Genomic DNA, 12,062 nt, shown 5'->3' on the forward strand with positions numbered 1-12,062 from the left:
GGGGGGGGGGAGAAAAGACGCGAGCAGCCAAGATTGTGGGGGGTTGGGCATTTGTCTCACCACTTGACCGGCTTGATGCGAGGCAAACGACGTCCGTCATGGGACGCAACGACGCTCAATGTGACTTTTGACTGCGTCGAATGCGCGTCGCGTTCAAAGCTCACGGCTGTGCGAGCTCGGGCTGCGTCGAATGGCCAAGGGATCACCAGGAGCAGGACGTCATCGGCAGGAAAGTCCTCGAGTTGAGTGAGCTGGACCAGCGCGAGGTGCTGCAAGTGCGGGCTTCAGGTTGCAGTCCGGCCAGACGACCTCAGCGTGCGGCGCAGCCAATCCGCACTCTCTCTGCGCAGATTGATCGCAGCGTCGAGCGGTTGGATGCTCTTGCCTAGCTCGTTTCTTACGCTCCTCGTCTCTGCATCCACACTTTCATGCTGCTCCGATGGACCATCGGCCTCCAATCTAGCGTTATCCTGCTCGTCATCGTGAGCATGAAGAGCCAGAGCCGCCAGACCCAAATAGGAGTGCAAAAGGTCCGGTGGTTCGTCTGGAACCTTACCAAAGCCGCCCACGCGCGATTGGGCGCTCAGAATCCATCGCACATCCGCTGATGCGTCGAGCAGATCATGGTGCCCCAAGATCTGTTCAGCAGAGGAGGGGGAGCGAAATGGGGTTCGAGCGACACATAAGAGGTTCAAGTCAATGTCTGATCCTTGCGGAAGTTCATCGCAGTCAAGTCGTTGCACCAGCTCGAGCTCTTGCTGTGGGGATGCGGAGAGCGAGAGGGCAACTCACAGCGAGAGAAGCTCCGACCCAAAACGAGTAGCACACATCCGTTTCTTTGTTCAAACGACCTGCCAGGCCTCCGGTAGTGACATCTTGACGATGCGAAAGCCAATGGACGGTCTTTTGCTGTTCCGCCGGGCTTAGCCAAGTGTGGAGCTGACCGCCGAGACGGAGCGAGGCGAGCACGCAATAAGTTGAGCCGGCTAATCCAAAGAAGGGAAAGGATGGCGTTGGTGAGGATATGAGCCGAGAGGTGCAGATGCAGCCTATATGCTGCGCGAAAGGAGATCGAGCAGAGCAGCTCACCATGAGACTCCTCTCCGGGACTCTGCCCAAATGCTCCATCGAACGTCCTGCATCGTCCCAAGTAGCCCAATGTCTTCTGCAAGTCTATAGCTCGCCAGCCATCTTGTCCGAGCAGATGAGCAATAGCAAATGCGCAGAACACGAACCTCACGTCCGAACCCTGTTCTTCAGGCGAAGCTCGAAAGCTGATTGCGAAAGAAGCAACAGCGGGAGTGAGTGTGGTGCGGTGCGAATCGGGCGAGTAGGAGTGAGAGGTGGCTGAAAGGCGGCGGGCGCATCGAATGTCCCTTCTGCTCTCTTGCCCATTCGCGCCATGCCACGACGCCCCGTCATGCCCTCACCTTCCATCCTGCTGCTGGCACTGGCTCAACAGCGCACACAGAGCATCCTTGTCCAACCTCGTCTTTAGGCCCTCCTCATCGCGCAAAGTGCCCAGAGCCAACAATGCCGTGTAGGTTTGGGCCAAGTCTCCGCGGATGCTCTGCAGTATGATGGCGGGTGGGGTGTTGCAGGGCTAAGCTTGATCAGAAGGGAGCATAGCTAGCGCAGGGTTGTGCATTACGCACGACAGAGGATGGGCTGTATGCCTCCTTTGCGCTTTGCAGTACAGGCGAGCCGACAAAACCGCCGCTTGCTGAGAAAGAGATTAAAAAAAGACAGACAAAAAGGAGTTTGAGCTGTCAAAGGTTTCGCATCTCCGCGCCATCCACCCTCCATCTCGCCCATCTTCAACATGAGCCGAGCCTTTCTCCTCCCACAATTGCAAGCACGCACGCACGCACGCACGCACGCACACACACACACCGACTCACCCACCTGCCTATCCCAAATCCAATCCCTCCACTCTCTCCTCTCCTCATCATCCACGCGTGCCGCATCGTGCGGCACCCCACTCAGCAAATCGATGGCCGACAGCGCAAAGTAGGCCAAAGTGATGCGCTGAGCATCCGCTCCTGCTGATTGGTAAGCGTTGGGCAAGAGGTGCAAGTGTCTGACATGCAGAGAAATGTGCTTCTTTGGCGAGAAGGGGTTGTTGAGGGAGTAATCGCTGCTGCTGTTGGTGGTGGTGATGGCGGTGGTAGGGGTGATGGATGAAGACATGATTTGCATCTCGGGGCAGACTCGGCAGCAACAAGGAAAATAAGGAAGGGAAGGGGAGGGGGGCGAACAAAGAAGGGAGAAATGGGCCCGCAATTTTTATCCACCGCCCCCCCCACCTTCTTGGGAGGTACGTCTTCGATGATGGCTGGCATGCATGCAGTTGGAACTTTGTGGATGAGGTGCGCGCCCAGCAAGCAAAGCCCATGTGACCGCGCGCTAGCAAAAACTTGTACCGGTACACACGAAACCCCCCCGGTCCGCGGCTCCATGCAAAGGGTCCGTGCGCGTGTTCGCCGTGCACCTTCAAAAGCTCCACAGCACATCCGGCAAATCGGCCGCGCCGTGCGGAGTTCCTCCTTCTCGACGAGAAATTTGTGAGCGGGAAAGGTCTCCCGTGATCAAGAGAAACTTGAACCCGAATCATACAATGTGTGTGCGGACGGGTGCATGGTTAACGTCGCTCCATCTAACCCGCTCCGAACATCTTTCAAGGCCTGCCCAAGTCCAAGTAAGTCCCTTTTCGGCGTCCAACGCGCCGAGCGCAGCGCACAGCAAAGCACAGCAAAGCACCAGCCAGCCAGCCAGCCAGCCAGAGCACGAGTTGGATGCGAACGCGCATAGCCAGCTGCTTTGCTGTACGTGCTCAAGAATGCCCCTACGCAAGCAAGCATCCCGCAGTCGCATCCGCAAATGGCTTTCCCAAGCGTTTGCACAACTTGGGGCAACGCAAGGGCAAGCATAACGCAAGGGCAAGCATTGCCTCCTCACAGTCCCGCGTCTAGTCAAGTCAAGCTCGCTCAACGTACCAAGACCCCACCTCTTCCACACACACTTGCCTCGGCACGGCACGGCATTCACGCTCACGCTGCTATAATCCCATCAAAGCGCAAACATGGCGAGCGATGCCAGGCACGGCAAGGCAAAGGCCCCGCATCGATTTGCCATTTGCTCTGCTTCCGAGTCCCCCCCGGGCGCGCGCGCGTGCGCCCACCTTTCTCTTTCTACTACTTTTGCTCGTCGTACAAAATCTCCACAATGACCGCCTGGCTAGTGATCTTGGCCACGCAAGCCGGCTCGATGAGCAAAGTCTGCGTCTGGTCGATGAGCAGAGCCGGTCCCTCGTACATCTCTCCAGCTTTCGTCTTGTCCAACTCCACCAGCGGCGTATCCACTCTTCCGTGCCCCCCATCAAAGTACACTGCTGCCCTCCTCCTCCGTCCCATCGTCGTCTCTTGCAACGCCGATGCGTCGACTCGGGAAAAGTCTAATCGACGAGCTTCGGAAAGCGCGCACTCTGGTAGCGTGTCGTACGACTTGCCGATCCCTCGCACCCGCACGTCATCCACCCTTATCGGCTTGTCGGACAATACAAAGCCGAACTGAGCGGTGCGGTGCGGTTCGGTTCGGTGGGGTGCGATGCGGTGCGGTGAGACCGTTCGCCAGCAGGTCACCTCACTTCAGCACAGCTTCGCGTGGCAGAGCATCAAGTACACTCGCGAAAAACATCTCACCTCTTGCTTGTACGTGTCCACAAACACCTTTTCCATGTCCCAGCTATCGTTTGGTTTCAGGCTCATCAGCGCAGTATCCGTTCCTTCGTACCTCAGATTGAGCAAGACCTCCACTTCGAGCCTATCATCCTTGAAGCCCTCCTTGTGCAGTTCGCTCTTGACCTTCTCTTGCAGCTCTTCCACCCGCTTCTGCACACGTTCCAGCGCACCCTCGCTGCCCCACGTTTCGCTCGAAGGAGCTTGCGCTTCGTGCACCCTGTTCGCGAGCGCCATACCGTAGGCCGAGAGGATGCTGCTGTACTTGTGAATCAGCACCGTCTTGATGCCTAGCGAGCGAGCGATCGAGCAGGCGTGTTGACCGCCCGCACCTCCAAAACAAGCCAGGATATGCTTAGAGGCAGAATATCCCCTCGCTTCCGTGAGCGCCCTGATGGGTCTCGCCATGAGCTCATTAGCAATGCGAATGAATCCTTGAGCAGTCTCATCCAAGCTCAGCTCCCTCCCAGTATCGTTGTTGATCTCTTCTCGCAGCTTCTCAAATTCTATCCGAGTAGTCTCCTCATCCAACGACTCGTTCTCCTTCGGACCAAAGATCTTTGGGAACTTTTCCGTGGGAAGTCGGCCCGTCACCAAATTGGCATCGGTGATTGCGAGAGGACCGCCCTTGCGATAGCAAGTAGGACCAGGATGCGCGCTGGCAGATTCAGGCCCAACCACAAACAGCCCATTTCTCCAAAACAACCTCGATGAGCCACCGGATGCGACAGTGTTGATGCTGTGGCCGTGGGGCGGATCGCGTGAGCATGGACGTTTGGGCCGATGCGCGACAAGAGCTTGCAAACCCACTCTAGCTGAGGGCTTTGAATCGTGACGCCAGCCAAGGTAGTCTCAAAGACTTGCTCGTAGCGACCAGCAAAGCGAGAGACATCCTGTGCAGTTGCGAGGAATGGTTCGAATGAGCGCCCTGATGTTCTCCGCGCCGGTTTCGCGGGAAGCTCTGCTGGAAATGGAGCACTGGCTCACTCACTGTAGACGTGCCGCCCATATCCAAGCCGATGATCGGTCTGCCATCCTCTTTCCAATAGCTCGTCAACGCCATCCCAACGACGCCGCCCGCTGGTCCAGAGATGATGCTCTTGAGACCGCTGAAGCGTTCCACGCTGGTCAAACCTCCGTCACTCATCATAAACTCTACGCGGGTGCCTGCAGTGCCATCCCTGAGCGAGCCTTCGAAACCGTTGAAGAAACCGTCAATGTACTGCTTGAGGATGGGCGTGAGGTAGGCGTCTGCTGTGGATGAGGTACCGCGAGGCACGATCTGGAGAGGCGGCAAGCGGCAAAAGTCAGCACAGCAACGCCCATACCTGCGCGCGCGTGCCAAAGTGCGAGCGGTGCTGCGCTCACCTTGATCATGGGCATCAGCTTGGAGCTGACGCTGATGTGGGTGAAGCCGACGCGTTTTGCAATCTCCTCTACGATGCGTTCGTGCTCTGGATACGTGTAGGAGTGCATGAGGACGATGGCTGCTGCTCTGTAGCCCTCATCATACAGCCTCTTGAGATCCTCTTCGAGTTGCTGCTCATCGGGCTTCTTGAGAATGGCCACCGCTTCGCCGCTCTCCCCTTGGACGATATCAGCATCCCTACCATCCGCCGCAGGAGGTGGATGATCGTGGCCCTTGTAAGCTCGAGAAACTTTGCCATGCTGATCGAATTTGACGCTGTTCCGCTCGACGTGAGGGTCAGAGGCGTAGCCTACCAGCGTCACCCTCTCGTCCACCTCCAGCACCGCAGAGTACAGCACCTCTGGCTTGCGAATATTGAGGGCGAAGATGTCTGGCCTGGATTGATTGCCAATCTCCAACAGATCACGGCTAAGACGAATTGTGGGGCGGCAGGTCTGAGCAAAAAGCGAAGCGCAGCGCGAGCTCGTGACTTGCAGAGCGATCTACGTACAAGCCTTTGGTGGTCACTAGCACGTGCTTCTCTCCCTTGCGCTCAAGCAGCGCATTCGTGGCGACTGTGGTGGAGAGGCGTATATAGTCTGACGGGGCGTGGGGGAGGAGGGCGTCCCAAAGCAGTCAAGCGCTGCAAGATCACGCCATGCCACGTCGCTACATCCGGCTTGCCTTGCTCACCAATGGCAGAAGTGTCAATCTTGTCGCCCCTCTTGATCTCCTTTCCCAAACTTCTCTCCAGCACCCTGCGAATGCCCTCCGTCGGCGCATCCTTGTAATTGGCAGGATCGTGGGAGAGCAGCTTGATGACAATGTCTTCTTGATCGGGCACTCTGGCAATCACGTCGCAGAACGTGCCACCCCTGTCGCAAAAAACTTGAATGCCCGGCATAACGGATCGATGAGGAGATGCGAGTGGTGTGTGCCGCTAGATATGAGGCGTGGGTGGTGTGTGTGTGTGTGTACCGCGGACCAGAAGCCTGGACGCCAGCCAAGCCAGGCAGCAGCTAGGCAGATCGTGTGCTCGCGAGGAGCGGGCGTCGCAGTGGAGCTGTTTTGTCCTCCTCGGTGAGAGTGCGGAGGCGATTTGTGGTGAAAGCAAGTCAGTCAATGCTGTACTTTCGGCCTTTTGGAAAGAGAGGAGGAGATGGGCGCCAGAGATGAGGCTTGGCATCATGGTGATGATGATGATGATGATGATGCAAGAGCTCACGCTTCATCGAGTCTGATGAGAAGTAGCGAGTGACGAGTCAAAGCATCAAGGATTCTGGATGCGCGAGGTGAGTCACGAGTGGAGGGCCTCTCCTCACGTGCGCCACTTCACGCGCTTGCTGCTGAGGTATACATGATGTAGTCAAGACTTTCAAGCATGCATGCCGCATGGCTCGTCTTCGCCCCGCGCCATCAAGCTCAAGCTGGTCCGTGCGGATCGCTCGAGGTGGGTGAAAACTCATCAAGACTCGTGACCGTGACACGTGACTTGTTCACCATTGATCCATTCAATTGATCTATTCACCATCGACTTCCACTCACTCATCAGACTTCACATTCACGATCCAAACCTACACCGTGCATGTTGTTGTGATGAGTCGAGTCTGATACGTGATCGTGTGGGCTTAGCCATGCGCAGTCATCGCACGTGATCTGATAGGCGGATGGGATGGACTTTGGCCAGAGGGGCAATTAAGCGACGCTGGCTGGCTGCCGCTTCTTCACTTCTGAACGCCTGCAACAGGAGCGCACCTAGCTCCTCGTCTTCCGTCATCCGCAAAGCGAAAGCGAAAGGAGAGAGAGAGGGGGATGCAGAAGAGGTCTTCGATGCGCGTGCATGTGCAAGGCCATGCTCGACTCAAGACTCACGACTGCAGGTGTGTCTGGACGCGCAGAGAGCACCCCACCCGTCTTGAGTTCCCCGTCCCCCCCCCCCCCCCCATCTCGAGTTCTCGCTTTGACGAGGGTTGACCGTTCGACCGGCCTTCATGTAACGGTAAGGTCGCTTCGAATCAATAATGATGTGCTTTGTTTTCGTGATTAAAGCGTTAATTGCGATGCTTCAGACAAACATCAAGACGCCGAGCATAGATGCATGCGTGCATGCGTGCATATGTCTCCAAGGGTCCGCGTACGTGTCGAGTATTTAGTGTGGACCGAACCTGCTGCACAAATCGCGTGCCTGGGCGCTATAGCGATGTCTGGTGAGTCAGTCGGGTGCATGATGGACTCAGGTTCGACTCAAGAGGCACGATATCGAGTCAAGTGTGGGATGCCATGAGGCAATTAGCGCACGTACACGCTGATGCTGCCCAGGGGCGGGCGGAATAGGCGGCATCAGCACGGTGCATGCACGCAGCAGGTGTTGCGTCTCAAAAGCGCGACGCACATCAGCTACATACATATAGGTGCGGTGCGGTACAGCAAGTAGGCACCGTACAGCTGATGCTAGAAACTCAGCTTCAAAAAGAAGATTTCACGATTCAAAACTCCAACAAAAGGCTTTTTCGTAATTTCTGCCGCCCCCACGCGCTTGACGACTGCATGCATGCCTGGTGAGGTAGGGTACCGGGACGCGCGAATTGAATGCCGTGCCGTACCGGCCGGTGCTGCGCGGCGCGAGGGCGGATGAGCAGAGACTCACGACTCCACGACTTGAGACAGGCAGATCAACGTGCATCTATGGCATGCATGCAGTACATGCAGCAAGCAGCAAGCACCGCGACGACGAATCTTTTGAATCACAAGTGACAGCTGCCGGGCTGATGTTCCCTCCCAAGTTGCCGTGTCTCAAACGTCTGGCTCGGTCAAGGGCGGGCGGACGAGCGGGCTGGTGGGCACCGAATGACGAATGTTTGCGATGGCTGTACTCAAAACTGTGACTGTAGATGGAGCCCCCCTCTCCACACATCATCCATCCATCCATCCATCCATCCCTCGCGCTCATCGGCAGCTATCCGAGCCATCTGCGAGAGCGCTGAGCTCCAGCATTCACCTCCATTCACCACGACACGACGAAGCAAGTGTTTGATCGCGACGCCGCCCACCTCAGCTATAGCCAGCTGCAATTCCGTTAACTACTCTTGACTACATTGCATGACTGGCGCCCCCGCGCAATTCTACTTGGATTCTCGCAAGCGCTGCATGGAGCGCGCGCACGCACACACACACTCGCTCACTGACTCACTCACTCACGACTGAGACATTCTTGAATCGCCTCGACTCGCACCTCGCACCGGCGACTTGATTATTGCGCCGCCCCAATTTGGACATCAAGCAAGCAAGCAGCTTCAGCCATCACATCGATCACCGCAGCAGCTGCTGTGGTACAACAGTCTCGAGTCAAACCGTTACGCGCTGGCTGCTGCGATAAATTGACTTTGCAATCATCTATATAGGCGTCTGTCTGCCTATCCGCGCGCGCATCGGCGTAAGCATCTGAGACGCACGCTGTATATATCGCTTCGGTAGAGCCGACCATTTTTTTTTGAAAGAAGCATCGAGCCGCGCCAACCGGTCGATCCGCACCGCACCGCACCGCACCGCACGGCACCGTATCCTAGCTGTGACAGAGCTTAATTGCGCTCCGCCCAGCTGTCACTCCCCGGCCGACCGCTCACCTTCCCGCTCAGTCGCACTCAAGACTTAGGAGACCCGCATTGCATCGCACGAGCGATTGTCGCAGCGGCGCCCGGGGGCAGGCAGGGGCACAAACCTCGCTGAGCCTTTCGGGAAATTTTGCGGCTCAAGTCCGAACCTCTTTCCTCCCCCCCCCCCCCCCCCCCACGTATCAGGTGCAACGCGGGGGTCAAATTCAAAGGCAAGGCAAAGGCCACGCGCGCGCTTGCCATTTCCCACATCCGCCACGTCTTTGCATGCTCCAAAGTCACGAGTGAAAGGCACATCTATCTCCTAGGTGTATCCGTACCTGAACTCGAGGCGCAAGTGAACGCCAAGGGGGGGGGTTGGGTTCGGGATCAAGCTGTGCGACATAGGCAATTGCACTGGTGACAGCACTAAGGTTGAGGCGTAAAGCGTCGACGCAGAGGTCCGCACAGCGCATCCCGTCCCCGTCCCCGCGCCCGCGCACCCTCACTTGCACGTCCACTAGACGCTACGGCCACCGCTAGCACTTGTGCGAGTTGCAGCAACGAAGAGGGTTTTTGCGCCTGGCGCGCCCAAGAACATCATCAATCCTCCCCCTTACGCCTACTCTTTCGTAGAGCAGCCGTGATCCCAACCCAAATTTCGCTCTTTCAACGAACAGCACCTCTGAGCCGCGAGTCAGACACGGCGGACAATATTCTTCTTGCATCTTCACAGTCAGGATTCATAGGCATTCTCCTTCTGCACAAGCGGTAGACCGATTGTGGACGCATTGCGGCCCCCAACCAAACCCCGGAAGCGCGGTTCTCGTAACAACGATCAAGCGCCACTAGAGACTGGGCACTGGCAGGCTTGGTGCGATCGATCGAGTTGACAGTTTGAGCACCCCTTTTGTCGCCTCCTTCCCCCGCAAGCGGAACAAGCACCGCACCCCCACGAGCTTGGATGAAAGCGCAGTGAGTGCAAATGCGGAGGGTATACACACACACACACACACACACACGAAGGCAGAGGAAGAGGGGGGAGAATAAGAGCAAACAGAGTCGCCTCGCGGGTGCTGCGCAGACGTGCAAAGCATGGTGCTATCCAAAGAGGGAGGGCGAGCAGCATCATGTGATTACATGGAGAGAATTCATAATTCGCTTACTCTATTGCTTGCCACTTCTGCTTCGCTTGCGCACTCCCACTCGCACGACAGAACAAAGATGGGTCGCAAAAAGATCAGGATCCAGCGCATCGATGATGATCGCAATCGATCCGTCACTTATCTCAAGCGCAAAGCGGGTCTCATGAAGAAAGCTCACGAACTGGCAGTCTTGACGGACAGCGAAGTGGCCGTCATCGTCTTTTCGCACAATGGCAAATTGTCGCAATTCTGCAGCGGCGACATCGATAGGGTGCTGCTTCGATATACAGATGTGAGTCGGTATCGCAGTCACGCTTCCCACATCGCGCAGACACTGTGCGCTAAAGTTCGCGACTGACGGACCTCGTCGATGAATAGCACAACGGTCCAATGGACCACAAGGGACCCGACTTTTTCTTCAGAAAAGCTGCAGAAGCTGATTCGGACGACGACGAAGATGAGGAAGAGGAAGACCTGAAACCCATGAATGCTCGCAGGCGAGATGATGCTGACGACGATGGCGGTGACAGAGGAGGAGGAGGAGGGGGAGGAGGTCTAGCAGGTGGAGGTGCGGGCCCATCGAATGGACACGATGCTGGCACTCTGAATGGCACTCCGTCTGCAGCGGGATCGGGACAAAAGCGCAAATCTTCCGGCGCAAGCAGAGGATCAGGTAAGAAGGGCAAGCAAGCTGCCGATGCAGGCGGAGCGTCGGGCGCGGCAGAGGCGTCTGGCTCGCTCATGCCTGCACCTCTTGCTGGAGGGAAGGAACGTGTGAGGGCTGCCATCATGTCACGCAAAGGCTCAAAGGACGGCCTTGGCAAAGCGGAAGAATCCACGTCGAGCAGCAGCCCCGCCAATTCCAGCCCCGTCGCTCCCTCCTCTTCCACAAGTACTGGTGCGCGTCACATGATGCCGAATCGGACAGCCTCACAACCTTTTGCTTTCAACCTCGACGCTTCGGGCCAATTCTCGCAATCCGAGTCCGTTTCGCGGCCCAGCACTGGCAACCCATCGTCGCACAGCGCAGGTGTGAATGGGCCTAGCTACGGAGAATTGGCTGCTGGCAGACCGGCAACCGCCAACGCCGCTTTCGGATCTGGCTACCCTCATGCCGCAGCAGCTGCTGCGTATGGAGTCAACATGGCCCGTCCCATGCCTCCTCTGAATCCCCTGCTCCAAGCTCATCCACAAGCGGCGCACTACGAGCGCCAAAGGATGGAGCAGATGAGGGGTCATCGTCACAGCCACAGCGCTGCGCAGGACTCTGCAAAGATGCAAAACGCCTCACCTTACCTCGCATCTGGCCCCTCGCCCTCTGCTTCCTCATCGTCATCCTCGACAGACGCGTTGACTGGCCAATTGGGTCCCTATCCTACCCTCGGACCAGTGGCCTATCATAACGCCCCAGCTCAAACGCGCATGCACGGACAACAAGCGCCCCCTCCCTACCCTCACGCCGAGAGGTCTGTAAGCGACAACGTCTTTTCCGCATCGGCCACAAACGATGGCGCTTTCAAGCCACCGATGAGGAAAAGCCAAACAGCCCTCTTCCCTGCTCAACACCAGCACCAGCAGCACGCAGCAGCATCATCAGGACCGATTTTGGACGACAGCGGAATCAATGCGCTCTTGGCGCAAGCTCTATCGACGTCCGAAAAGGTGGGCAGTGTTCATGGGCACACGGGTGCCGGCGTGCATGCTGCGAGTGGCGGATTGCAGCACTTGGACGGTCTGCACGCTGCGCACACTGCTGGCACGGACGAGTACGCGTTGCTGAGCGCTCTGCAAGGTCAAGCTCAGGCAGCAGGTCCAGCTGGTGCTGCACACGGCCACGGTCACGGCCACGGCCATGTGTCCGCCCAAGTCACGTTGCCGCACGATCCCATGCACCCATCCCTGGCCGCTCCTTTTCACTATCGCCACCACCACCACCACTCCCACTCCTCCCTTCACCATCCAAATCAAAATCAGCAGCAGCAGCAGCAACAGCACGTGGGTCTGCCTTATTTCAACACTGGCTAGAGTCAAGTGTGTCGCCGCCGCCGCCGCCGCCGCCCCCGTATCGTTTCGGAGGCCCCTGTCGCAGACCTTCAACCTTTTCGCTCCCGAGCCTTTTCGAACATCCCACTCCATCCATGTACATAGATAGAGTCATCTTGGCAATGCTCGACTGCGCGCG

The 12,062-nt window shown here is 57.3% G+C and overlaps 5 protein-coding genes across 5 annotated transcripts; 2 read left to right on the forward strand and 3 right to left on the reverse strand.

Annotated features, from left to right (window-relative positions):
* Positions 1–10: 10 nt before the first annotated feature.
* Positions 11–2,364, reverse strand: IE81DRAFT_326038 (terpenoid cyclases/Protein prenyltransferase). The gene is made up of 6 exons (XM_025514711.1): positions 1,902–2,364; positions 1,656–1,723; positions 1,431–1,570; positions 1,090–1,274; positions 793–986; positions 11–638 (listed from the first exon to the last, which is right to left on the reverse strand). The coding sequence occupies exons 1-6, from the start codon at positions 2,188–2,190 to the stop codon at positions 285–287; spliced, it is 1,230 nt and encodes a 409-aa protein (XP_025367067.1). The 5' UTR covers positions 2,191–2,364; the 3' UTR covers positions 11–284.
* Positions 2,365–2,430: 66 nt separating this feature from the next.
* On the reverse strand, positions 2,431–3,062 carry IE81DRAFT_248993 (hypothetical protein). The gene has a single exon (XM_025511297.1). It carries the CDS (start codon positions 2,928–2,930, stop codon positions 2,589–2,591), a length of 342 nt encoding a protein of 113 aa, XP_025367068.1. The 5' UTR covers positions 2,931–3,062; the 3' UTR covers positions 2,431–2,588.
* A 40-nt stretch (positions 3,063–3,102) lies between these two features.
* IE81DRAFT_326041 (hypothetical protein) lies at positions 3,103–6,495 on the reverse strand. Its single transcript, XM_025514712.1, has 7 exons — positions 5,839–6,495; positions 5,657–5,744; positions 5,106–5,574; positions 4,729–5,019; positions 4,548–4,630; positions 3,702–4,476; positions 3,103–3,569 (listed from the first exon to the last, which is right to left on the reverse strand). The coding sequence occupies exons 1-7, from the start codon at positions 6,047–6,049 to the stop codon at positions 3,195–3,197; spliced, it is 2,292 nt and encodes a 763-aa protein (XP_025367069.1). The 5' UTR covers positions 6,050–6,495; the 3' UTR covers positions 3,103–3,194.
* A 3,464-nt stretch (positions 6,496–9,959) lies between these two features.
* IE81DRAFT_280243 (PfSAH1) lies at positions 9,960–10,121 on the forward strand (the record flags this gene model as incomplete). The annotated part of the gene is made up of 1 exon (XM_025511499.1): positions 9,960–10,121. A coding segment is annotated over one exon (162 nt), but the record flags the coding sequence as incomplete, so codon positions are not given.
* On the forward strand, positions 10,091–11,939 carry IE81DRAFT_249077 (hypothetical protein). The gene is made up of 2 exons (XM_025511298.1): positions 10,091–10,176; positions 10,259–11,939. The coding sequence occupies exon 2, from the start codon at positions 10,271–10,273 to the stop codon at positions 11,903–11,905; it is 1,635 nt and encodes a 544-aa protein (XP_025367071.1). The 5' UTR covers positions 10,091–10,176; positions 10,259–10,270; the 3' UTR covers positions 11,906–11,939.
* Positions 11,940–12,062: the final 123 nt, after the last annotated feature.

Source organism: Ceraceosorus guamensis, assembly GCF_003144195.1.
Source record: "Ceraceosorus guamensis strain MCA 4658 unplaced genomic scaffold IE81scaffold_88, whole genome shotgun sequence".
Classification (NCBI taxonomy): Eukaryota; Fungi; Basidiomycota; class Exobasidiomycetes; order Ceraceosorales; family Ceraceosoraceae; genus Ceraceosorus; species Ceraceosorus guamensis.